Below are 27,577 nucleotides of genomic sequence, written 5' to 3' on the forward strand. Positions count from 1 at the left end.
CAGGAAGCACAGTTAGGAACATGCCCCTGTCTACATAAATGGGGACAAAGTAGAAATGGTCAAAAGCTTCAAGTTTTTAGGTGTCCAGATCACCAACAACCTATCCTGGTCCCTCCATGCAGATACTATTGTTAAATAAGCGCACCAGTGTCTCTATTTTCTCAGGAGACGAAGGAAATTTGGCATGTCTGCGACAACTCTCACCAACTTCTACAAATGCACCATCAAAAGCATTCTCTCTGGGTCATGAATGAAGCCCAGTCCAACACTCAAACTAGGCTCCCATCCATTGACACTGTCTATACTTCCTGCTGCCGTGGGAGAGCTACCAGCATAACAAAAGACCTCATGCACCCTAGACGTACTCCTTCTCGCCGCCTTCTACTCATTCCAGAGTAGATGCTGCCATTTCAACACTTAAGGACCTTCAAGAGCGTCATTTAAACAGTGAGTACCACTGTTTAAATCGGGGTCACTTACAGGATAGGGAACATGGACTGGAGCTAATATGCTAATTTAAAGCTTTCTTTGTTTAATTTTTCCACGCACCCTCAGTTGAGTGTGTGCACCGCAGACATGTTTGCATGTGCTTGACCCTAAAGTAGTCATGATGTGGATGTGCCGGCGTTGGACTGGGGTAAACACAGTAAAAAGTCTGACAACACCAGGTTTTAGTCCAACCGATTTATTTGATAGTAAACGCACAAGCTTTCGGGTTAGTCCCTTCGTCAGGTGAATGGAGAGTTCTGGCCTCAGACAGAGCATATAAAGCACAGACAGTTTACAGATTACTGATTAGAATGTGAATCTTTACACCTAACCAGCTGTTCAAGTCTTGAAGTGGCTGACAATGTGATTGGAAGGAGCACTGATCACAGGTTAAAGAGATGTGTATTGTCTCCAGACAGTACAGTAAGTGAGGTTTTGCAAACCCAGGCAAGTGTTGGGGGTTACAGATAGTGTGACGTGAACCCAATATCGCTCGACAGTCACCAGGCAAGACTGTTCCCTTCCTGTTGGCGAACACTTCAGTGGTCATGGGCATTCAGCCTCTGACCTTCGGGTAAGCATTCTCCAAGGCGGCCTTCACGACACACGACAGCGCAGAGTCGCTGAACAGAGACTGATAGCCAAGTTCCGCGCACATGAGGACGGTCTCAACAGGGATCTTGGGTTCATGTCACACTATCTGTAACCCCCAACACTTGCCTGGGTTTGCAAAACCTCACTCACTGTACTGTCTGGAGACAATACACATCTCTTTAACCTGTGATCAGTGCTCCTTCCACTCACATTGTCAGCCACTTCAAGACTTGAACAGCTGGTTGGGTGTAAAGATTCACATTCTAATCAGTAATCTGTAAACTGTCTGTGCTTTATATGCTCTGTCTGAGGCCAGAACTCTCCATTCACCTGACGAAGGGACTAACCCGAAAGCTTGTGCGTTTACTATCAAATAAATTGGTTGGACTAAAACCTGGTGTTGTCAGACTTTTTACTGTCTTGACCCTAAAACCAGACTTTCCAATTCTACAATTGCTGTAAGATTTGAAGATGAGATAATACATAAAATCAGATTTAATGTGGATATGGAGTGCCATAGATGGAAATTCAAATCCCCTTCTCAGCACATGAAGTGGCCAAAACACACCAAGAAGACCATCACTTTCTGCAGAAATCATTTGAATCATTAAACAAAGGCCACAAATCAATGGGCATCGGGGGAAAACTCTCCGCTGGTTGGAGTTGTACCTGGTATATAGGAAGGTGGTTGTGATTGTGGAGGGTCAGTCATCTCAGTTCCAGGACATCTCTGCAGGAGGCCCTCAAGGTGGTGTCCGAGGTTCAACAATCTTCAGCTGTTGCATCAATGACCTTCCCTCCATCATAAGGTCAGAAGTGGGGATGTTCATCGATGATTGCACAATGTTCAGCATCATCTGCGACTCCTCAGATATTGAAGCAGTCCATGTTCAAATGCAACAAGATCTGGATAAAATCCAGGCTTGGGCTGACAAGTGGCAAGTAATAATTCACACTACGCACAAGCCAGGCAATGAGCATCACCAATAACAGACATTCTAACCACCATCCCTTGACATTCAACTGAATCCCCCATTGTTAACATCCTTGGGGTTACCATTGACCAGAAATTCAACTGGACTCACCACATAAACACAGAGGCTACAAGAGGAGGTCAGAGGATAGGAATACTGTGGCGAGTAACTCACCACCTGACTCCCCAAAGCCTATCCACCATCTACAAGGCACTAGTCAAGAGTGTGATGGAATACTCCCCGCTTCCTGGATGGATGCAGCTCCAATAACACTCAAGAAGCTTGACACATCCAGGATAAAATAGCCCACCTGATTGGCATCACACCTACAAACATCCATTCCTTCCACCACCAACACTCAGTAGCACAAGTGTATGTGGACTGCAGTGTTTCAAGAAAGCAGCTCACCACCACCTTCTCGAGGGCAACTAGGCATGGGCAATAAATGCTGCTCAGTGATACCTGTGTCCCACAAATGAATTAAAAAAGAACTTATATTTTCATTTATTTTTATCAAGTTACATTTTTACTTTTTAAAGATGATTTTTACGTGAAGTCAGTGCTGTGAGTACAAGTGCCATTCAGAGTATAAACAGAAAAGTTTTCCACAGCTGATGGTTAAATGTTTTAGAGTCAGCACACAAAATGTCACAAGCCATTTACAGCATCTCTTCTCCACAAGTTGTACACAATGCGTAGAAATTTTACATGGCTGAAATTCTCCAATGTCGGACACCCCGCCACCACTGCTGGTGAGAATGGAGATTTTGGCGCTGAGCCAAAACTCCATTTACTGCAGCGGGACTGGAAATTCCTGGCCGCTGTCAAGGTCAGAAAGTTCCAGCCATAGTTTCTGATGTTAACTATATTGTCAGGGAGACGCACACTGACCAGAGATGGATTCGAGAAGATTTGGGAGTGTATCAATCCAAGCGACTGTCACACATACCTTCCAGCAGCGAAGAAAGTGTTCACATCGTTCTGAGGAATGTTGGGTTGTCTGAAATGTCCAGCCCTGAACAGGACCCTGAACTGAGGTCAGATAAAGTGTGGCACAAACGTAGACGGTTATCTTTGTCCTCCCCAAGCCTTTATTTTTAATGTAGACAGCAGCTTAAAGGGGTGAAATTGAAAGAAAGGTTTTGGCAATCCAAGAGTGGATTGAAGTTAAAGTGAATATGTTGCCAGAATTTTTAATCTACTACTTTTCTCATCCATGATGGGAACTGACATTCCTGTTTGTGTTTATGCCATGTGGTTGTTATAATATTTAATTATGTTATTTATGCACAAGTTAATAAAGCAATTATAAGGGCACGCAATATTTTGGTCTATTAGGAACTGATTGATCATTTTTTTTCTTTTGTGCCATTAACAACAAAGGTCACTTCAATTTAATGCATTCACTTTAATTATTAGCAGACGATGTAAGAAGGCAGATTCCATAATGAAATTGCTATTTACTCTGGTGTTTACAGTGGTGTTTTCTGTTTAGAATCACTACAGTGCTGAAGGAAGTCATTTGGCCCATTGACCCTGCACCATTCCACCCAGGTTCTTATTCTGTAATGCCACATAATTAATCTGCTAGCACCCTGCCCACCACCACCACCACCCCCCGTCTCCCCCAAACACCTCTGACACCTTAGCATGGCAATTAATTTAACCTGCACGTCTTTGGACTGAGGGAGGAAACTGGAGCACCCAGAGGAAACCTACACAGATACGAGGAGAATATGCAAACTGCACCCGGAGGCTGGAATTCAATCAGGTCTCTGGTGCTGTGAGGCAGCAGCGCTAACCTCTGTGCCACTGTGCCACCCCTAAAGTAGCATCATAATTTTCACATCAGATGCTTCTTTCACTGCTCCAACACTTTGGAATCAAAGTTAAAAATAGCGGCTGTAATTCTTCGGCTGTTTATGCCCCGCCACTGCTGCAAGCAAGGACAAAGAATTTGGCGTTCAGCCAAATCTCCTTCACTTCAGCAGGACCAAGAAATCCCACTGACATGAACGGCCGGAGAATCCCAGCCAGCATCTTCTGTACCTGTGAGCAGCTCTACTTGTCTCTCCGCAGTCCTTGACATGGTCAATCACACCATGCTCATCCAATCACCTTCGCTGAGTTGTGCAGTTTGTGAGAGTGCTTCACTTAATTCCACACTTTTATCTATCTGATCATAGCCAGAGTATCTTCTGTAATGGCTTATCTTCCTGAACCTCCATCATCACATGTCATATTCCATAAGGATCTGTCCTTCTCCCCCTCCCCCTTCCTGATTTAAGAAATGACTTGAGATCAGTTTCCACACGTACATTGATGACATCTAGCTTTAGCTGTCCACTACAACATGCCTCCTCCACTCCCTTTGAATTGTCAGATTGCTTGTGTGATGTCCAATTTTTCAGTTTCTGATGAGTCACCATTTTGCAACAGTGGGAAGATTTTTTTCAAAATAATTTATGGAATGTGGACTTCGCTGGCGAGGCCAGCATTTATTACCATGCCAAGTTTCCCTTGAGACAGTGACGGTGAGCTGACTTCTTGAACCATTGCAGTCTATGTAGGTATACCCAGATTATGGTGAGGCAGGAAGTTGCAGGATTTTGACCCAGTGACAGTGAAAGAATAACGATATATTTCCAAATCAGGATGTTGAGCGAATTGGAGGATAGCTTGCAGTTGATGGTGTTCCCATGTGTCTAAGAACCTAAGAACAGAAGAACTAGGAGCAGAAGTAGGCCATCTGACCCCTTGAGCCTACTCCGCCATTCAATAAGATCATGGTTGATCTTTTTGTGGACTCAGCCCCACCCTCTCACCATGATCCTTAATTCCTTTACTGTTCAAAAATTTATCTATCCTTGCCTTAAAAACATTCAAAGAGGTAGCCTCAACTGCTTCACTGGGTGGGGAATTTCACAGATTCACAACCCTTTATGTGGAAAAGTTCCTCCTCAAATCAGTCCTAAATCTGCTCCCCCTTATTTTGAGGCCATGCTCCCTAGTTCGAGTTTCACCCACCAGTAGAAACAACTTCCCTGCTTCAATCTTACCTGTTCTTCCATAATCTTGTATGTTTCTATCAATCTCCCCTCATTCTTCTGAATTCCAATAATTATAGCTCCAGTCTACTCAATCTCTCCTCATAAGCCAACCCTCTCAACTCAGGAATCGACCTAGTGAATCTCCTCTGCAGCCCCTCCAGTGCCAGTATATCCTTTTTCAAGTAAGGAGACCAAAACTGTACACAGTACTCCAGGTGTGGCCTCACCAGCACCTTATACAGCTGCAACATAACCTCACTGTTTTTAAACTCCATCCCTTGAGCAAGGAAAGACAAAATTCCATTTGCCTTCTTAATTACCTGCCGCACCTGCAAACCAATATTTTGTGATTCATGGTTCCTCTGCACAGCAGTTTACTGCAATTTTTTGCCATTTACATAATAATCCATTTTGCTGTTTTCTTACCAAAATGGATGATCTCACATTTACCAACATTGTACTCCATCTGCCAGACCCTTGCCCACTCAAACTATCTATATCCCTTTGCAGACTCTCAGCGACCCCTGCATACTTGGCTCTGCCACTTATCTGAGTGTCATCTACAAATTTTGACACACTACATTTGTTCCCCAACTCCAAATGCCCCCAACTCGGGCAGCACAGTAGCACAATGGTTCGCACTGCAGCCTCACAGCACCAAGGACCCAGTTCAATTCCCGGTCGTGTGGAGTCTGCACATTCTCCCTGTGACTGTGTGCGTTTCCTCCGTGTGCTCCAGTTTTCTCCCACAGTCCAAAGATGTGCAGATTTGGTGAATTGGCCGTGCTAAATTGCCCCTTAGTGTCAGGGGACTCAGTAGGGCAAATGCATGCGGTTATGGGGATAAGGCCTGGGTGGGATTGTTGTCCGTGCAGACTTGATGAGCTGAATGGCTGCCTTCTGCACTGTAGGATTCTATGATTCAAATTATCTAGGTAAACATAAACATTTGCTAATTGAAGTTTTTAAGTTTATTAGTCACAAGTAGAATTATATTAACATTGAAATGAAGTTACTGTGAAATTCCCCAAGTTGCCAGACTCTGACGCCTGTTAGGTCAATGCACCTAACCAACATGTCTTTCAGACTACGGGAGAAAACTAGAGCACCTGGAGGAAACCCACACAGACACAAGTAGAATGTGCAAACACCACACAGACAGTGACTCAAGCCAGGAATCGAATCTGGATCGCTGGCGCTGTGAGGCAGTAGTGCTGACTGCTTTGCCACTGTGTCGCCTCTAATCGTTAATCCAGTCTGCTAATTACTTTTTGGCTTTTCATCCTGTTTTGTCTGTTAACACATAATTGAAGCAGCCTATCATGTTCAAGGCAATAAGACTTCTTAGGGTAAGTTAGTTTCTGAAAAAAAATTGATTTGATTTATTGTTGTCACGTGTTGGTATATGGTGAAAAATATTGTTTTGTGCGTGATACAGACAAAGCAGACCGTACATAGAGAAAGAAAGGAGAGACTGCAAAATGTAATGTTACAGTCATAGCTAGGGTTTAAAGAAAGGTCAAGTTAATGCGAGGTAGCTCCATTCAAAAGTCTTATGGCAGCAGAGACAAAGCTCTTCTTGAGCTCAGAATTTCTTATCTCTTTCTGGATGGAAGAAGATGGAAGAGAGTATGTCTGGGGTGCGTGGGGTCCTTGATTATGCTGGCTGCTTTGCCAAGGCAGTGGGAATGTAGACAGTGTCAATGGGTGGGAGGCTGGCATGAGTGAAAGACCAGGCTTCATTCATGATCCTTTGTAGTTTATTGTGGGCTTGGGAGGAGTAGGATACATCAAGCTGTGACACAACTGAAAAGAATGCTTTCTATGGTGCATCTGTAGAAGTTGGTGAGAGTCGTAGTTACCATCCAAAATTTCCTTACTCTACTGAGAAAGTAGAGGTGTTGGTTGGCTTTCTTAACTATAGTGTCAGAATGGGAGGACCAGGACAAATTGTTTGTCATCTGGACACTGAAAACTTGAAGCTCTCAACCTATTGATGTAGATAGGGGCTTGTCTTCCACTAAGTTCCTGGATTGTGATTATATCGAGCCTTATCATCCTCCAGCAACTTCCCAAAACATCTCAAAGTCATTAAACTGCAGTGATTTATGTTAGTAAAATTCAGATTTTTTTTCACTCTGCATATACTGCAAACAGCAGTGAGAATTGACCAGTGGATCAGTGTTTTTCTTTAGCATTAATTAATGAGAAACCATGTGCTCTGCATCTTTAATGTACATTTGGAACAAGAGAAGGGAGATCCTTTTCATTCAAAGGATGGTACCTCTGACAATGTAGTTCTTCCTCAATACTGCACTGCAATATCAGCCTGCATTGCATACACAGGTTTTTGAGCTTGGTCTCCAAACTACAACCTTATAACACTGGGACAGAGATATTGCTTTCTGAAGAATGTGGACATGAAAGCTGTTACATTAGCTAGTATTTTCCAGCCTTTGGCTGGTCTAGCACATTTTCTGTCCGCTTGTGGCAATTCCCACCATGGGCAGGATGGAAACTTTGATGGACCAGCCAAAGCTCTGTTGACTTCAAGCCACATTGGAAGATCAAAGCCATTGGATCTCCCTGATTACATGTTGTCACGCGTTACGACGCAGAGATGATTTTTCCCTCTGTTCGATTTTTGGAACCGTTCAAAGGGACATATCTTGCCTCATAATCTTGTATGAGTGTGTGTGAGGTAGTGGGAAGCTTTTGGTTTTGGTAAATTAAAGCAGGATCTAACAGTCTCATGAAAAATTAACAGAACTTTATTTTTTAAACTGCTGACAAACTTACTAAAACAATTAACAAACTGAATAAAATCCCAATAGAATGTTGTTTGAATATACAAGACTCATTAAAATAAATCATTACAGAATTTAATCACTCTCAAGCAAAATACAAAACAGGTGTCTTTGGAAATATGATCTTCCTTCAATGATGCTCACTTCTGGAACACTTTCTGAGTTGGTATCTCTCTCTATTCTGAGAATGGCCTTATAAAGATGTACATGAAACTGCAGAATTTACATGAGAGCCTTGCCGACACTCCTCCTGACACAAGAGGTGGTGAGCATACTCTAACAGTTACCCCCTCTTGCCCGGGTTTATATACCTGGGATTTCCTCACAGCATTCCTGCAATCTGAATGGCCGGAGGCAGTCAACAACTCCCAGGTTTGAATTCCATTGGTTCTGTGCCTCTGTGTGCTTGCTTTAAATGCATTGGTCCAATGTTTTTGTTAGGTTGGAACACTGACTGACTGCCAAGCTTCAAACAATGGGCAAAAATTGGCTCCTGCAGCCTGCACTCTGCAGTTTAAAATCCACACACAGAGACCTGTTTTTTAAAGAGCTTTAATGATTTCTGATTTCTTCTTTTCATTTTGGCATTTCTTTTCACTTTTTACATTTGCCAAACACATTTTTAACCTTTTCTATGACAACTTCATAACACATGGTAGAAGAATAATGTGGAAAATTGGGGTGAACAACATTCCAGCATGGGATGTGATGAGTGATTCCTCTCAGCGTTGATTAAAGCAATTTCTCAAAATTGGAAATATTTGCAAACCAAAACAATTAATTGATTGGATGAGGAATGTGTGGCCAGGGCAAAAGGAAGATGATAAATCTTCCGAGTGGGTGCCAAATGTGAACTCGAACAGCATGAGATATGTAATAGGGTGCTCTATTCACCTTTAAATCTCTTGTGCAAGTTTCTTTGGATGTAGCTTGCTATTAATTTTATAGAAATATAGAATCCTTACAGTGAAGAAGGAGGCCATTTGGCCCATTGAGCCAGCACCATCAACAATCCCTTGCAGGCCCTATTCCCTTAACCCCACATATTAACCCTGCTAGTCACGCTGATGGTAAGGGACAATAGCTAATCAATCTTACCTGCACAACTTTGTTCACCACTGTGCCACTATACTGCCCTAACTCTACGCAGTGACCCAAGACCAGAATTCAATGGCTGTAAATCTAGGGATAATCTGTTTTCTGGAGAAAAGTCTGCTGCTAGAATCGTTTGGCTAACATTACTAAAAACACATAAGTGGTAGCTTATTTAAAACTCAGCTGAACAGTCTTCTTGACAGCTCACTCCATTATATTTCTGATCTAACACTACAATTTTGACGCTATTCTTTGAGTTTTTGTGGATAATTTTAAATGCATCCTTTCCACCCCTCCAAAGACAGGTAAGAGAGGGTCAAGGAAGATGGACATTCAATTCGAAGATATGTGAAAGTCAATCCAAGTCTGCCGTGACACCCATTGCTTTTTAACTAAAGGGGTAACATTCTGAAGAAGCAGGTCTATAATTATAATATTAAATAAGAATAAGTTCCTTAAATCTTTTCCCTTTGAAGTTTTGCCTCTGAGGTGCAAAGATAAAAGAAGAATAGCCATTAGATTTACTGAAGGCACCAGCTCTTTCAGAGTGCTTTACCCTAATGACTCCCCCCCCCCCCCCCCCCCCCGCCCCCCCTTAGCTCATCTGCTTCTGAAACCCTGACCTGTGCTTTTGTTTCCTCTGGACTTGACTATTGATATTTTTCCACCTGTCATGAACTAAAACTTATCCAAAACTGGGGCAGCATGGTGGCATAGTGGTTAGCGCCAGGGTCCTGGGTTTGATTCCCAGCTTGGGTGACTGTGCAGAGTCTGCATGTTCTGCCCATGTCTGCGTGGGTTTCCTCCGGATGCTCTGGTTTCCTTCCACAGTCCGAAGGGCATGCTGGTTAGGCACACCAGCTATGGCAAATCCTCCCTCAGTGTACCCAAACAGGCGTCGGAATATGACAACTAGGAGATTTTCACAAGATCTTCATTGCAATGTTAATGTAAGCCTACTTGTAAGGCACTAATTTTGAACTTTAACCCTGCTGACCATATCCTAAGTCCCATTTATGTGTGACTCCTTGCGCATTGCCCAATGTTGCCTCCCTGTCCTCCACTATCTCAATGTTAAATTCTATGAGAAAGGTCTCACAGAAAAGCTGATGTGGTGAGCAGAGAGGAAAAGGCTGTGAGTCCTCTGTGAACTTCCAGGCAGCATGCGAGAGGGAAGATTCAGTCTCTGGTTGAAGAGATGCTTTCTGTGGAACTCCAAAGACTCTAGAAGGTTTGCCCTTGTGAGGCCCAGAGGAAAAATTACTGGAGTGGGCCTTGCTACCGGCAGACAGTTCAGATCTCTTTAATAACTGGAGGAAGCATCTTCCAGCAGCCACTTAACATTATGACTTGGTGAAATGGACAAAGGGAATCCCACTGGAAGCTAGGAATGACTGTGGACTGTGACAATCCTTTTGAGACACGTATTTATATCATGTTCCTTGTGAATTGAATGTTTTAAATTTCATCTCTGACTATGGTGCCGATTTGTCTGCTTCAGGCATTTCACCTGCTGAGAATGAAGAAGAATAATTGCTTCTAGTTATTGGAGTGTTTGTCTCAATTTGAGTCAATGTAGTTTTGTTTATTTTTTTGGGCTGTTACTTGGGGATTCAGCGTCGCATTCAATTAGGTTGATTGACAAGAGCACGTAGTATGCTAATGGAGGGAGCTAGGCTTACAGAGGAAAACAAGCAAGCAGTTCTGCTTGGATTTGCAAAGAGCAGCAGCTATTCTTTCTCTCTGGAGATTGAAGTCTGGGATCTCTTGAAAATCCAGAGGGGTTCTAGAGGCTTGTGCACAAGCAGCCTGCTTACCAGCACGTAAACCTGTTGTTTGCCAACTGATTTTAAGGAGAAGTTTACATCGAGTCATAGAGGTATACAGCATGGAAACAGGCCCATGCTGTCTTTTTTTTAAACCCCAAAGCTAGTCCCAATTTTTTTGTATTTGGCCCATATCCCTCTATACCCATCTTACCCATGTAACTGTCTAAGTGCTTTTTAAAAGACAAAATTGTACCCGCCTTGACTACTACCTCTGGCAGCTTGTTCTTGACACTCACCACCTTGTATCTTAGCACCACATCTATAAGGAATATTGCTTAAATTGGAACTAATAGAGATTGGCTGGCAGCTAAAAAAAAATCTTGTCATGTTTAAGTATTTCAGTTTTTAAAAGTTATGCTCGTTCTTTTTTTGTTTAGTTAAACTTTATTGTTAAATAAAGTTTGTTTTGATAAAAGCTTCGTGGTGAGTCAATAGAATCACCCCCTGAGTGAAACAACTTGTCCTCTCACTAATGCCAAAAACAAAAATGGTTGGGGTAGACTGAGTCTAGGCTGACTTCATTAAATACCTTGGAGTTTCTGAACTGGTCTTTAACAGGACTGTTTCCCGTAAAGACTATGATCCTGTGGAGCATGTGCTGTAAAGTACGTGCATGTGGCATGGGGTTATGTGTCACATTAAAACATTAAAATTATCTTTTGTGTAATTTGGACTATTAGGTGCCTATTAGGTAATATTAATCCATGTTGCTTTCAGTTTGTTTGTTACAGTAAAAAAAACTTGAAATCTAGTCATGAAATTCCTTTAAGTTGATCACTTGGAATTCAAGTACCTTAATAAAATTGTTATCGGTCTCTATGGGATCGTAAAGTGTTCATGAATAATTAAGTTAAGAGCAGGAGGCAGAAATGGAAGATTTTCATCTAAATCTCACTCTCCAGTATTTTTCTTTCGTTTCTCCAGAAAGATCCGTATGTTCCACGAATTAATAAAAAAAGGGCATATTTAGATTGAAGTCGGATCATATCTCCTGTCTTTATGCATTCTTTATTTTAGGTTAAGCAGAGCAGATTTTCATAGTGTAGCCTCTCTTCACAGTTCAACAACCTGAAGATTGAGGCACCACAAGGCTTCTATTTGATTTTTTGTTTCCACTGGAAGTTGCCTTTCTCTTTTAGTCTGTTATACATCAGTGTTGCTTTCCTGAGGACAGCGGATCTGGTTTTACATTCCAACGTTTTGTTTGCTCTCCCAACTGCCCTGAGAGATCAACAGAAGCAAAGTTCACAGGCGGGATTCTCCCAAAAGATTTCTAAGTGCCAAACTCATGTAAAAACTGGAGTAAATCTCGCTCATCTTTTTAGCAGGATTTTCAAAATGAATCTCCCAAACTCACTGGGCATCATTGTGTGCCCAAGCATGAATCATGCTAAAAATCAGTGGGTGGGGCCACTTCTCGCTGGAGAGGCCGATAGCATAGCATTGAGTGCTTCACTGTGCATGCACTGATCTGTCACCACCGAGATCTGCACGTGTGCAGTAACCCCACACTGCTGACCTGCTGTTCACTGGCCAGCACCGTGATCCCACACCGCAGGCTTCCCAGACGTGTGCAGGCCAGGCCCCAACTCACCCCTCGACACAATTTGACTCAATCTCCTCCATCCCATCCCCTCTCAGTCAGTCCCCCCACTGATCGCCCTCTCCCAATTAGGTCCCGCCTCCCCAGTCTGGCCCTCTTGGCACTGCCCGATGCCTGGTGGGCAATGCCAAGGGACCCACTGGACTTTGCCAGGGGACTCACAAGCTTTCGGGGTTTGCCCCTTTGCCAAGTCTCCATTCACCTGACGAAGGGGCAAACCCCGAAAGCTTGTGAGTTTACTATCAAATAAATTGGTTGGACTTAAACCTGGTGTTGTCAGACTTCTTACTGGCATCTCCACATCTTTGCCAGGAGGCCAGGCTGGTATTTCCAAGACAGCAATGGTGGTGGAAGCCCTGTCACCCCAACCTTTTTGCCCCCCTCCACTCCAGTGGGATCAGGCCGCCTGCTCCCTGCTAGTGGAGAGATGTTATAAACCCCACTGGAGTGAAACATTCCAGACTGGAGGATGGGGGCGGGGGAGCCCTCGCAGGCCCAGAGACTTCAGTCCCGGGCCCACTAATGCTGTGCTAATGGCCATTTGCACAATTTATTCAGCTCCATGACGATTTCTGGCCTCCGTTTAGATCTCCCAGCCTACTGCCTTGCTAGAGCAGCACAGCGCGGCAGGCTAGGAGAATCTCCGACTCCCCCAACCCCCTCACAAATTTGGTAAAAAGAAATTGGATAACTACCTGGAAAAAAGCGAGCTATTTAAAAAAAGCCTGGCTCACCAGCAAGGGAGGGCAATTCGAACCCATGACGTTCGAGAAACAGGTACATTTGAGTCACCGAATATACACCGGTGCTATATGACAGCCGTGTATATTTGATGAGTCAAATGGTCTGTCTCTGTGTTGCACATTCTGCCATTCAATAAAGAGCCACAATTTATTCCAAATATAAAATCAGAGTCATGTATAACTGAAGTTCTAATTATAGGGTAACAAGGTTTACCTGAATCAGTGTTTTGCTGGATTCATCCCATCATCTTGGGATCAATTAGGATAAGTGCACCCTGCTGGTTGTCAGGAGCAGCCAGATGTTAACGAACTTCAGTATTTTCTAATAAATGAGAAGGATCGTGCTCCCCACTTTCAAATGCTAGCCATTCCTGCTGAGTGGCATAGATTCAAGCTGCAGTGTCAGGTTTCTCTGTGGCTTCATGCAATTCAGCAGAAAGTTGAGGTGAAATTGCTTGGTGTAACTGCCAATATCCTGCGCATCGCTTTCTTGTCCACGAGCTGAAATCCGGCCAATTCCTTGTGAATGAAGTTATAATATATTCAGAAGGCCAGATGTCTTGGTATAATGAGGACAATTGCAAATTTAAAAATCTCATCCTGATGTCCTCACCAACTGTTTTTGGCCCACTGAGATTTTCTGCTTGAAGGGGAGAGAAGGAGAGAGATTGTGGTCCTAACAAATGAATCTTATCTTCTTGTGTTATAGACTGGGAATCAGGTCACCCTCGGGTAGATTGTGAGCATAGGGTGGAGGATATTGAAGCATCTCCGTTTTGTAGTCAGGGCCTAACTTAAACCAAGATGCCAATTTTAAATTGTCTTGAATATGACCCTACAATGACTTCTTCCATGTAAATACGTTTTTCTCATTTTACTTTCAGAGATAGAACAGGGAACCTGCAGCGACCCTGGAACTCCAGCCCATGGGAGGCGAGAGGGCAATAAATTCCTTCATGGTGACGTTTTGAGATTTGAGTGCTTGCCTGCTTTTGAACTTGTTGGCCAAAAGTCCATTACCTGCCAGAAGAATAACCAATGGTCAGCCAAGAAACCAAGCTGCGTCTGTAAGTAGTCTGAAACAATCAAATTGTCTTTCTTTTCTAGTTATTAGAATTATTGAATGGTGTGTGTGTGTATGAATAAAATATATGTTCTTGCTTTGACCTCTATGTGTGTTGGCAATGTAAATTTCAACTTCATTTTGTTCCCTGCCTGCTCCTGACCTCGACTGAATCGTCAGAGTTGAATCTGTTTTGTATTCTTCAAGGATGGCAGCGAACTAAAAATGAGCAATTGACCAAAAACACTTGGAATGAGATTTTGTGAAAGGCTAGCTTAATTTTCTGAATATGATGTGTATGTTTTCTGTTAAGAATTGATCTGGAAGTTAAGGCGGATATTATACATGGTGATCATGGAATCCATAGATTCACAGGCTCCCTGCAGTGCAGAAGGAGGCCATTTGGCCCATTGAGCCTGTACCAATAACGCTCCCACACGGGCCCTATCCCTGTAACCCCACACATTTACCCTGCTAATCCCCCTGACAATAAAGATCGATTTAGGATGGCCCTTCCACCTAACCTGCACGTCTTTGGAGTGTGGGAGGAAACCGGAGCACCCAGAGGAAACCCACACAGACACGGGGAGAACGTGCAAACTCCTCACAGACAGTGACCCAAACCAGGAATCGAACCTGGGTCCCTGGAGCTACGAGATAGCAGTGCTAATGACTTCACGTGTCATTTTTTAGTGTCCGTGCCTGGACTTCCTGGGGAATGCATTGGATCCTGTTTGAGATTAACTATCTGTCCCTCGCAAAGGCCTTTTTATACGGTTCATAGAGGAATTTGGCCTAAATCTCAGATTCTCTGCCAGAGACTGAAGATGGGATTCTCTGATCTTATCTGTGCCCCGCTGCAAGTATGAATGGGAATTTGGCATTCCAACCAAAATTCCACTCACTTTCAGCAGCACTGGAGAATCCCAGCTATGAAACCAGGGTGGTGAGTCTTGGCTGATCTCAGGGCAGGAAGATGGAAAGCCTGACAAGAAAACTGGGAGCCTTCAAAATAATATTGCTACTTGCAAGAGGGTTGAACAATGTGCCCTGCAGTATTTCTTTCAGGATCAACATGAAGTTATCTGTCCTCCAAGGCAAACCATTCGGGCATTGCAAGGCTTTCATCCTTCAAAAGATAACTGAGGGATAATTATTCTGAACTTCGATCATTCAATATTGCATTCAATCATGGACACCACACTTGACAAAGGATAGAAGAGTCTGAGTGAGGATACAGCAGAGATTTACAGAATGGTTCTAGAGATAGGTGACTTCAGGCTAGTTTGTTTGGAAAAGTTTGGAGCAAAGGAGGTTGAGGGGAGATCTGATAGAGATGTACAAGACCATGACAGGTTTAGACAAGGTAGACAAAGAAAAGCTGCTCGTATTAACTGATGCTACAAAATGGAGGGGAGACACTTTTCAGGTTTTGGACAAGCAATGAAGGAGGATTGTAAGGAAGGGCTTTGTAATGTTTATGTTAGACCTGGAACTTCATTTCTTGCAGGGGTTGGAAACAGAGAGATAAATGATTTTGAAAGGATATTGGATAGTGTGAGTGAATACACTTGTGGGGCTGGGGAAATAAAGTGGGGAATAGAATTGGCTGGATTGCTCTTTGGAGAATCCACACAGGCACAAAGCGGGGGCGGTGTGGTGTTGGTGGGGGGAGTTTGCCTGTCTCGCGCTTTTAAAAAGATTTGAGTCCCTGTGTCATTTAATAATGTTTCAGAAGCATTGAAGCTACTGGAGCCAGGAAAACATTGGAAAGGACTCAACAAAATGGCTGCAGTGTTGCTGATGCTGATCAGTATAAAATATTATGTCACCAAGAAATTGATTTCACTCAGGCAGAATGAAAAAAGAATGCAATCTTCAGAGTCAGTGGCCGAGACATAAAGCCTGGGAATTGTAGCAGGCAGGATCTAACGCGGGCAGGATTTTCCAGTTTTGAGGCAAGCGCGGCTGGAAAATCCCACACAACAGACTGAATGGTTTCCCCTTCTTCCTTCATGAGTCTATGGCTGTCCAGCATCATTAACAATAGATGTCAACCAAAACCTTCAATGCAATGACAACTTTGATACTTGTGGTCTGGATTGGTACATTAGACAATGAAATATGTAAGAGGCAGGCAGTGCAGAAATCTGCCAGGGATGTGACACTTTTAAACAGGCCTCACCCCCACCCCCCCATTCCCCACCCCTGTCACACATGATGACTGTCACTTGCAATAGCTCTGTCATGTTCCCAGGAATAATGGCATTTTGACCTTCGCATGATAAATGTCTAGAACCATACTGGTTATAAATCAATCTTGACTTTTCATTCATGAAATTCTGGGCACATACTATATTGGTGAGCATGCTATATTTTGAAAATTAGGGTAGTTTCTACTGCACTGTATCACTGAGTCCCTGCACAGAGTCTGAAACTGTCTGTACCTGTCAGTTGAAGTAGCTTGATATGAAGTTCAAGATGATTTCAATGTAATGTACTCAAAATGACTACAGTGCCATTTCAGTGGCATTTTTAAAAGGATTTGAGTTGCTCTGTAATTTAATAATATCTCAGAAGCATTGAAGCTACTGGAGTTGGAGCCAGGAAAACTTCGGAAAAGTTGCAGTTTTGCTGATGCTGATCAGTACAAAATATTGTGTCATCAAGAAATTGATATCACTCAAGCAGAATGAAAACTTAATGCAATCTTAAGAGTCAGTGGCAGAGACATACAACCTGGTGGTATACAAGGGCCAGCTAACTCCATGCTTGTGAATGATACTGATGAGACTTAGCTAAGAGACCTGTGGTTTTTGTTATATGTGTCTCAGAATGGGGCTTAGAACTGAGTATTAAGGGAAGTAGTCATGGTGGAGGACCTTGGAAGAATATAGAATTAGGTGGGAGGAGGGTTATTAAAAGTTGGTGGCAAAGTGGTCATTGAGCAAATTAACCAAATGCAGTGGTGGTTTGTGACTGACTAGATAAGTGATACAGGGTTTTGTGGGTGCAAACGAGGGAGTGGGAGCAGTGACAGGGTGTTTATTTTTTCCAAGAATAAAAAGAAAAAGGGAGAAGGTTTAGAGGTGGGGATATATCTGTAAAAGAAATATTTGGAATTGCACCTGTGAGCAATCATAGGTGTCATGGTGGCACAGTGGTTAGCGTCAGGGACCCGGGTTCAATTCCAGCCTCGAGTGACTGTGTAGACTTTACACATTCTCCCCGTGTCTGTGGGTTACCTCCCACACTCCAAAAATGTGCGGGTTAGATTGATTGGCTGTGCTAAATTGTCCCTGACTCTCAGGGAGATTAGCAGGATAAATGCACCAGGTTATGGGGATAGAGCCTGGGTGGGATTATGGTTTGTGCAGGCTCAATGGGCTAAATGGCCTCTTTCTGCACTGCAGAGATTCTATGACCTGGGAGGTGGCGAGGTCTTGTGTGATTCCAAGTGGTCTTGGTAAATGGTGACAAGCATTAATGGACCTGATGAACTTTAAAGCCATTTACTCTGCACAGCAGACTCTGAAATGTAACTACTTTGCATGGAGTAGAAAATTGCCATGACATATTTATTTTTAGTGTTTTTTTCCCCTGCTCAAACATCACTGGCTGCCAGCTGTCATCTCATTTCAGCTGACTGAATATTTCAGTGTACATGACAATAACAATTTTAATCCAATCAATCCTTGGCTTAGCAGTTTGCTATTTAGCAAGTGGCAGCTAAGATCCTCAATTGTTGTATGAAAATGCACATGTATTCTCCAAAGTCTCATTATGCATTCATTTAAGTGCCCTTTGTAGTTCAGTATTAAATTACTCTAATATTTTATTCTATTTTCAGTCTCGTGCTTCTTCAATTTTACAACTCCATCTGGTGTTCTGCTATCCCCCAACTACCCAGAGGATTACGGCAACCATATGCATTGTGTATGGCTGATTATTGCGAAGCAGGAAAGCAGGATTCACTTGGCCTTTAATGATTTTGACGTTGAGCCACAGTTTGACTTTGTCTCTGTGAAGGATGGGTTAAACCCTGAGTCGCCCGTCTTGGGAACTTACTCTGGAAACAAAGTCCCTTCTCCCTTGACCAGCAGTGGCCACGTAGCGCGGTTAGAATTCCTGACGGATCACTCCACAGCTGCTCGAGGATTTAACATCACTTTCACAAGTAAGTAGGAGTCATCCATCTTTTTCCTTCCCTTTCTTTGTCCTCCAGGCATCTCACTTGAGCACGTTACATGAAAATCGATTGGAGAAATCTATCACAACAGGTGTGTAAGAATAACAATGTTCATCAAAGTGAAGCAATCAGTACCATTTGCCCCTCTCAGATGTTGATGAATGGAGTCACTTGCTTGAAAAAGCAAGCATACGCAATGCTGAGCTGAAGTCCTGATATTAATGGGAAGATAGCAAGAGGGCGAGGAAGGCCAAAATTGGTCAAAGTACCCACAAGCACAGCACCATGGAGGTCTGCTGAATTTAAAGGCAAGGCCCATTACAATTTTGTAGTTTGATTTCCTCTTTGATGGCCAGTGAAATTGACAGGCTAATAGGAAACTCCAATGTTCCACTCTTTATTTTGCTTTTGATGGGTGGCATTAAAAAGTGAAGGGTAATCAGTGTATTTTACTTCCTGGTTTGCTTTCTGTGAGAATACTTCAGTGCAATTGGCTGTTGACCCTGCTTGCTGATTTAATTTGCTGTTGCTGGAGATTCCCATGCCTTGGCACCAAATTCAAATTCATGTCTGGAAAAGGGAAAATCCATCAGCAACTGGGAGGGAAGCAAGCTGCTGATTGGGTCTGAGGTCAACTGTCATGGCAGGGGGAAAGAAAGAGGTCATGATCAGCAGAAAGGAGGTCAAGGATTGCCTGTTAAGGAGTTTTATAAATTCCCCCAGAGCCAGTCGTTCCACCTTTTATTTCACTGGTGGTTTGTCTGAACCCTGGAAAATCGCATGGCATCATGTAACTGAAATCAAGACCCCTACTGTAGGAGTGAGAGGCTGATTTAAATATGCTCATGAATTGTCTTATGAAGCAAATGGGAGAAGTTGGTGAGGGTGGTGTTCTTTAAAGATTCATGCAAGAACCACTGTTTTTCTTAATTTACATTCATGATCTGGTCTTAAAAATAAGTAACTCAATCGGGTTAGAGACCAGGCCAAAAACCCCAAAGTATATAATAGTTAGCTTAGACCCCAACCTTTGCACTTGATTTTGACAGTAGGGTGAACATAACGTGTTTTGCTCCAGGTATGATTCCATTGATCCACCGGGAAGCTTTTATCAAAACAAATTTTATTGAAGAACACAGCACAGTAAAAAAAACTTTTACCAATTAAAATACATAAACATGACAAAGTATCATTCTGAATAGCTATCAATCTATGTTATTCCAATTTAAAGCCAGATCTCCACAGACAGACACCCTTCATCAGAGTTATTCCGTACAAAAAACAAGCATTTTCATTTGGTGTTAAATTTCTAGCCTTTTAACTCTTCTGGACAGAGATCAGGACAGCAGTTTCCAGAGAAGCAGCAATGCTTCAGAAGTAAGCCTAGTCTCTGGAAGATCTTCGTCTCCATACTCTATACTATGCAGAGGCGCTGCGCTCTCCCAACTCAAAAGTGGCATTTACCCTTGAATTCTCTGTGTACGCCTAGTTCCACCTTCTCATGTAACCCTATCTGTCAATCAACCGTATCAAGTCCTACTCTGCAAAACCCCAGGGGATATCTCACAAATAACAACACTGCATTCATTCAGATTTAAACAAACATTGTAGCAATTTAGATCAATTATGCTGCTGCAGTATCAATACAGGATGTCGATTATAGACCGAACATCAATGATAATGAAATAAAACTGTTTAAACAGATCCTACACAAGAAACCTGACAGTTACATTTCTTAAAGGCACAATATCCTCACAAAGCAACATTTTGCAACTGATCCCAAATTGGCGGGTATAGCTAACACTGAGAAATAATGCAAACATAATACAATAGGACAGTAAAAGATTTGTACTGTGTAGTTTAATAGAAAATGATTAAGTAGCCAGTTGTCTTTTGATTGGCTCCATTAAGAGATTCTTGAAATTCCTTAATGACCAATCCTTACTCCCCTTTCTTTCATCATTTACTTCTTGTCCCTCGATGACACCATCCATGTATATGAGGTTATTTTCCACATGACACTCACACTCTACCTCCCCACCACACCTCTCAACAACCCCAGACCCCAACTGTCTCCAATTTAACAAAGAACAACACAGCACGGGAAACAGGCCCAACGAGCCCATGCCGCCATCTTAACAATGTGTTTTTCCTCCTCCACCCTTGGCCCATTTCTCAGCTTCTCTGGCACCCAGGCTTGGATTTTGATTTCACTTGGTGTCAGCTGTGGCTCACTTGGCATCACCTTCACCCTTCAGTCATCAGACTCAAGGTACAAACCCACTCCTGGCTAGAACACAAAAATCAAAGCTCCCTGTAAAGGGGTAGTGCACTATCTTAGGTGCTGCTTTTCAGATGAGACATTAGATGAAGGCCCTATTTGCCTCCTCTGCTAAGTATAAAATCCCACTCTGGCCCTATCCCTGTAACTCCAAGCATTAACCCTACTAATCTCCCTGACATGTATTTTAGCATGGCCAATCAACCTTACGTGTACGTCTTTAGACTGTGGAAGGAAACCCAAGCACCTGGAGGAAACTCACACAAACAGAAGGAAAGCGTGCAAACTCCAAACAGTCGGTCACTCGAGGCTGGAATTGAACTCTGGTCCCTGGCGTTGTGAGGTAGCAGTGCTAACTGCTATGCCATTGTGCCACTAAAGACATTCTTCTAACAGAAAATTGGTACTATTCCCTGGTGTCCTTGCCAGTATTTAATCCACAATCACCATCGCAAAAGCAGATTGTCTAGTTGCTATTATGTTGTTGTTTGCTGGGGCTTGCTGAGTGTATATTAACTGTTGTCACTCTTAAACTACAATAATGACTGCACTTCCGAAGTTCTCCATTGGTCATGATTCATACAGTGGCTATAAAAGGTGCTATGTAAATGCAACTCTTTATTTTAACACCAAGCTTGAGTATGGAAAATTCAAGTGATTAAACCAAAACAGAGAAACGAAAAATCCATATGATTTAGGCAGGCTTGTTACTCAGTGATCAGCAGTATGCTGGACAATGGCAGTGGCCAATGTAGATACAGGGCAGGATTTTCCAGCCACACTCACCCTGAAACCGGGAAGTCCCGCCCGAAGTCAATGGACCTTTCTATGGTCCGCCTCTTTCCCACAGCAGTTCCTGTGGCAGGCGGAATGGGAAAATTCGCCTCACAGTCTGTGTGAGAAAACAAAGCAAGGAAACTCATTTGCAGCATGTGCCTCTGATGTACATATCAAACTGAAGTGGATTTCTCCTTCAAGACCTGAAAGAAGCAAACTTGGCTTCCTGTGAAAGGGCTGTCATTTCATGAGAATGATACGTCATGCCATTTAAAAAAAGGTACTGAATAAAGTTTGCATCAGGCAATGAACGAAATGGCAAATGTCACAAAAACAGCATCTCACAAGAGAAGAATGCAACAATGCCACATCTGTGAGAGAGGCGCCTTTATAAAATTCTGTGTGGTAATTGCAGAATGTACACTAAAATTATTTATTTTCCATATGTGGAGGGTTTCCATAGTCCATACAGTCAGCTAATTCCATAGTGGCGAATCATACTGTGATTTCTTCAATTTTTCATTGCTATGTGTCAGGCTAGATTTTGTGACAGAGTGCCATGGTGGCCATGAGGAAAATTCATCCTGACAGTCACTCAGAGCTGCAGTCTCAGAATGTGGTGTGTGCTTCTTAATTGGGCTGCGATTAAGCCACAAGAGTGTTTGTGTCCTTTTTTTAAACTTGCTGTTGGTGCTAACAGCTGATTTTGCAAGTTCAGAAAGCCTCTTCAAAAGGGCAAACCATCCAAACTAAACAGTTTATGCCAATGAAACTTCCTCTGTGGCTTAATGCATAAATGCAGCATGCGTGAAGTTGAAAGTTTATTTATTATTTATCAGTATCACAAGTAGGCTTACATTAACACTGCAATAAAATTACTGTGAGAATCCCCTAGTTGCCACTCTCTGGTGCTGAGGTACGCTGAGAGAGAATTTAGCATGGCCAATGCACCTAACCAGCATGTCTTTCGGACTGTGAGGGGCACCGGAGCACCAGGAGGAAACCCATGCAGACACGGGGAGAACTTGCACACTCCACTCAGACAGTGGCCCAAGCCGGGAATGGAACCCGGGCCCCTGATGCTGTGAAGCAGCAGTGCTAACCACTATGCCTCCCGACCGTGTGTGATGTGCTGCTGAGACAAACAGTCTGAGGCTTGGGCTCAGTTAACTGATCTCGGTAAGAATATTATTGCTGGGGTCTGCGCAAGGAGAGAGGGATGATATCTGTACAGTTCCCAATTTAATTGCTGGAGTGATAGCATAGTGAACAACCAGCAAAACACATTCAGGTAAAAGAATCAGAAAAACTCAACGGATCTGGCAGCATCTGCAGAGAGAGAAAAACAGAGTTAGTGCTTCAGATTGATCAAAGCAATATAACGGTTTTGTAAGAGTTATCAATAAACAGGATTATATCAAAGAAATAATGTCAAGAAATGCTGCAGAGCTTGAATCTGAAGACTGATTAAAATGGAAGTCAAGGGTCTAAATCCCCCCGATTCTGAGAGATCCAAAATAGACACTCATCCATCTTATTCAGTAAGACCTGGGGGAAATGCCATTTTCAGGTGAAGGAGGGTTTGAAGGCAGAAGTAATAGAGCTGAGCCATGCAGGTGTAATTCTGTCACCATTTTAAAGTCATATATTTCATCCTTATTTTTATACTTCAATCCTCCATCCGTGCTAACATTTTACCTGCAATTCCATGAGTTCTTATCTCGCACGTTAACATTTTATGTGGCATCTTAGCAAATGCCATGTTGAATCCCAAGCACTTAATGATTCCTCTTCCTTTACTGCCCGAGATGCATCTCAAAAAAACCTGAAAATTTGTCAAACAGGATTTCCTTTTCATAAAACTCTGTTAACTTTGCCCAGGGTACTTTGGTCTTTTTAGTGTGTTAGGACTTCCCGAAAAATAGTGATCCTAAATTTTTCCAATGTCTGATGTCAGGCTTACAAATATTGTTTTCTCTCTCCCTCTATTATTGAATAGCACTATTACATTTGCTGGAACTATTTTAGAATTTATGTAGCATTTGAAAATCATAACCAGTGCTTGCTTTATCTCTGAAGCGAACTGTTTTAGAACCCTAGGACAGAGGCCATCAGGTTGTGGAGGTTTGCAGCTTCTAGCACTCATCATTGCTGTAAAACCTTTTGTCTCCTGATGTTAGTTAATAGCCCAGTTAATCGCTTTGGATAAGAGCAATGGAAGCATTCCTCTATGCCTTTTTCCCCGACATAATCCTAATGGCCGAGTGGTATGGCTGCTAGACTATTAATCCAGCCGAATGTTCTGGGTACCTGGGCTCGAATCCCACCATGGCAGGTGGTGGAATTTGAATTTGATAAAATTATCTGGAATTAAGAATCTATTGATGACCATGAAACCATTGTCATTTGGCAGAAGAACCTATCTGGTTCATTATTGTCCTTTTGGGAAATAAATCTGCTGTCCTTTCCTGGACTGGCCTATATATGACTCCAGAGCCATAGCAATGTGGTTGACTCTGAACTGTCCTCTGAACAAGGAAAACTAGGGATGGGCTATAAATGCTGGCCAGCCAGTGACGCCCATGTCCCACAAATGAATAAAAAATAAATTATTAGCCCCATGGTTACCTTCTCTTTCTTTTGTAGAGTTTTAGGTCCCAAACTTTGAAACAAAATAGAGGGGATCAACTTATACATGAGTAATCATAAAATGCATACAGTGAACTAAGAAGCCATTTGGCTTCTGTACCAACAACAATCCAACTCAGACCCTATTTCTGTAACCACACGTATTTAGCCTTCTAATCTTCCTGACACTAAGGGGGAATTGAGCCTGAATTTTTGAGGGGTTGAAATCTCGGCCAGTTCTTGGGAATTTCTAAAATAATGACACTGTCTCAGAGTTTAAAGTAATAGATGATGGAATCTCAAACGAAAAGACATCTCTCTCCACAGATGCTATCAGACTGGCTGAGGTTTTCCAGCATTTTCTGTCTCAGAGGTTGCTGGCCATGGTGCTGAATTCAGCAGTAAACTCTTGATAGTTAAATGAGAAAAGGGCAATTGTGAACAAAGACTCACAGGACTGTAGTCATCAGCCAATCCTCTCCCAAAACGAGCAAGAGGTATATGAAAAATTATTTGTAACTGTTAGTATGTTCCTTTTGAAGTTAATATGGAATTAGTTGTATTCTGAAAACTTTGCCCTGAAGGTCTTTTACTCAAGAATTACGAATTAATCCTGTCCCGTTTCACAATACTCGATCTAATGTAGTTTTGACCCTCACTTGTAAGTTTCACGACTTATTGTTTCAGCCAGAAACCCATCTTCCAGACTTGGTCCACTTGATCTGTCCAAAATACATGAAGATTAACGTTCTCACGATTTGCCTTTCTTACACACTCCAAGTTACTTCTTGCTCTATGTTTTGCTCAATAATACAACTGCTCTCTTCCCAGGGTAACGTCATTAGCTTTGAAAATATACCAACAATGATTCAACATGATACCACTTCAAACAGATCACCCACTAGGGACTACAATTTCTCCCACTTGTTTCCAGATAAGCCAATTCCAAAATCGATTAGCTGGGATTTGTCCAAACAAAATGGAGTGCCCAATGAGTGGGAAAACAGGAGGTTGGGAGGTTTTCCTGCCTGCTTTTTGCATGTACTTACCTGAACAAATCTCCTATGTTATGTGCTCCACATAGTGCCTCAGAGATATTCACGTTGGAATGCGGGGGCAGGGGCTGATCCCAACCGAGAGGCCAACAAGCACAGTGCCGAGTGGGCAACTGTGTATGCACCAGCGGGGAGATCAGCATATGTGCACTGCATTCCCCCCCCCCCAATCACTGGCTTCCTAATTGCTGGTCTCCTGAATTCTTTTGCGGGGCCTCCTCAATCACCAGCAGACTCCATTGCACCACCACCACCCCCTCCCCCAACTCCCAACTGCTGGCTTACCCAACCCCCCCCATTCCGTGAGCCGCAATCATCAGGCTCAACTGTCTTCCCCTCTCTCCCTATGACCTGCTCTGACACACCCCCATGGCCATCCCTGATTGCCCCCTTCAATCCCTCCCCCCTACTGATCCCAATGCAGAGTGACAGTGGATTCTCTCCCTCACTACCATCCCCCAATAGGTCCTGCCCCCTTGGCACTGCCTGGTGCCCTCTTGGCATTATCCAATGGGTGCTCTCTGCCCCTGCCCTCTGGGGGGTGCTTCAAGGCTTCTGTCCCCACCAGCAGGGTGAGCATGTCTGTTCCCCATTGGTGGGGAGCAGTTATAAGCCCCACTAGTGAGGACCTCTCTCGGTGTGGGGGGCAGACATGAGCAGGCTCAGAGGCAGCCGTCCCTGCCAGCATGGTGCTGATGTTGCAGGCCAGGTAGACATCAGCATTCTGCCGATTGTAAGTCCTGCTACAGGCCCCCCACTGATTTCTCCTGGCTCACTGCACTATTTCAGTAGTGTAGTGGACTGGAAAATCCTGGCCATTGTGTTTTCTTCAATGGGTAAGCAGCAGCAAGCTCACCAATTTTCTTTCTTACTTTTCCTTGCTCTCTCCTCTTTCATAAATCAATTTTATTTTCCTTTTGTTTTTAACTTTTGTATCTGGTTTGACTCTAACTCGCCCTCCTCCTCCAACTTTCCACTGTTTCTTTCTCAATTCTTAATCCTCCTTAATTACAGCGATAAGTGATGGGTCTCTTCATTCATTCATTGCCCTTGCAGTCATTAGTAAATTGCACTTCCAGCAAGTTCTGCTGCAATGTACATCCAAACTGAAGGTTGGAGGGAAATGGCATGTACTGTGAGCTGCCCTTCTGTTGCAAGATTTGGCCCAGTGTTATTGAACAGACAATGTGTTGTATAGCAGCTGTCATGGCTATGTGTAGCCTGTGACCATGGGCATGCACAGAATGGATCTCAGTAGCAATTTGTTCCTGTGTTATTCACACACTCTTTCTACAATTGTAATGCAGCAATGGAACCTCCATTAGCTCAAGTTCTGTGGGTCACACTGTCATCCAGTTACTGAAAGCAGGAAAATAATTACCCTGCTCATTTTTGCTGGTGATGGAAATGAATTCAGCACTGTTGCACAGGAGCAAACAACAGGTGGCAAAATCTAATTGTGACTGGTATGGAACAGCAAACAAAGGAGAAAGGAAAATAAGAGGAAATAAAGGAAAATAAGCATGAATGCAGTTGTCCAAAGCCACCAAATGTATTAAATTTAGCTTTTCGTAGAAATACCATCAGAATAAAATGCTGAATTTATACTAGGATATTTTTCTCAATTGTCCTTTTATTGAACCTGTCAAAAATACCTGTTTTTTTCACACAATCTGGTCACAGTACCCTTAGAGTAAAAATGGTGACACTAAATTATATGCAACACATTAAAGGGAAATGACTCCAGGGCGTGACATGGTTTGTAGGTATGTCCCCACTTGCTGCTAATATTATGCTGCAAAAGGAGTGACTTCTATGAGAACCGAAGGGCTATTTGGGATTTTATTCCTGCATAAAATGAGAGCAAAATATCAGCCAAAATGCATGCTCAAAATGTGCAAACTACTCATTAAATATCGCTAAATATTTTTAAGACGCGGGTTGATGGGTTTTTGATGAGAGAGGGGATTAAGGGTTATGGGGAGAGGGCGGGAATGTGGAACTGAGCCACGACAGATCAGCCATGATCTTATTGAATGGCGGGGCAGGTTCGAAGGGCTAGTTGGCCTACTCCTGCTCCTATTTCTTATGTTCTTATGTTCTTATTAAAAACAAGCACTGTTGATGATCGATATATTGTTGACTCAGTATATGACTTTGTACTGAAAGGACCTATGGAATTTTAAATGCTAATTATGCTGCTGCTTGTTATACGTACCCTATCTTGTTTTAAAGAAACTCTTTTTCGTTGAAGTGACTGAAAAAGCTAGCAAACTGTTTTGCATGCAGTTGGAGGCTCTGGCCACTGGTTGGCTCTCTGGACCCTCTTGCAGTTTTCTGTTTCATTTTCCACATAATCTGTTTTTTGAATTTGGGTGACATTTGTTCTAAATTATGATT

At 42.9% G+C, this 27,577-nt stretch overlaps 1 protein-coding gene across 1 annotated transcript in view; it reads left to right on the forward strand.

The window, feature by feature from the left end:
• csmd2 (CUB and Sushi multiple domains 2) overlaps nt 1-27,577 on the forward strand; it is a 1,720,603-nt gene that overhangs the window by 1,236,232 nt on the left and 456,794 nt on the right. Inside the window, exons 13-14 of the mRNA XM_080211135.1 lie at nt 14,069-14,251; nt 18,098-18,424. Coding sequence (XP_080067261.1) covers nt 14,069-14,251; nt 18,098-18,424 — 510 coding nt within the window. The remainder of the gene's footprint in view (nt 1-14,068; nt 14,252-18,097; nt 18,425-27,577) is intronic.

This window comes from Carcharhinus amblyrhynchos, chromosome 24 (genome assembly GCF_965287045.1).
Source record: "Carcharhinus amblyrhynchos chromosome 24, sCarAmb.v2.hapA, whole genome shotgun sequence".
Classification (NCBI taxonomy): domain Eukaryota; kingdom Metazoa; phylum Chordata; class Chondrichthyes; order Carcharhiniformes; family Carcharhinidae; genus Carcharhinus; species Carcharhinus amblyrhynchos.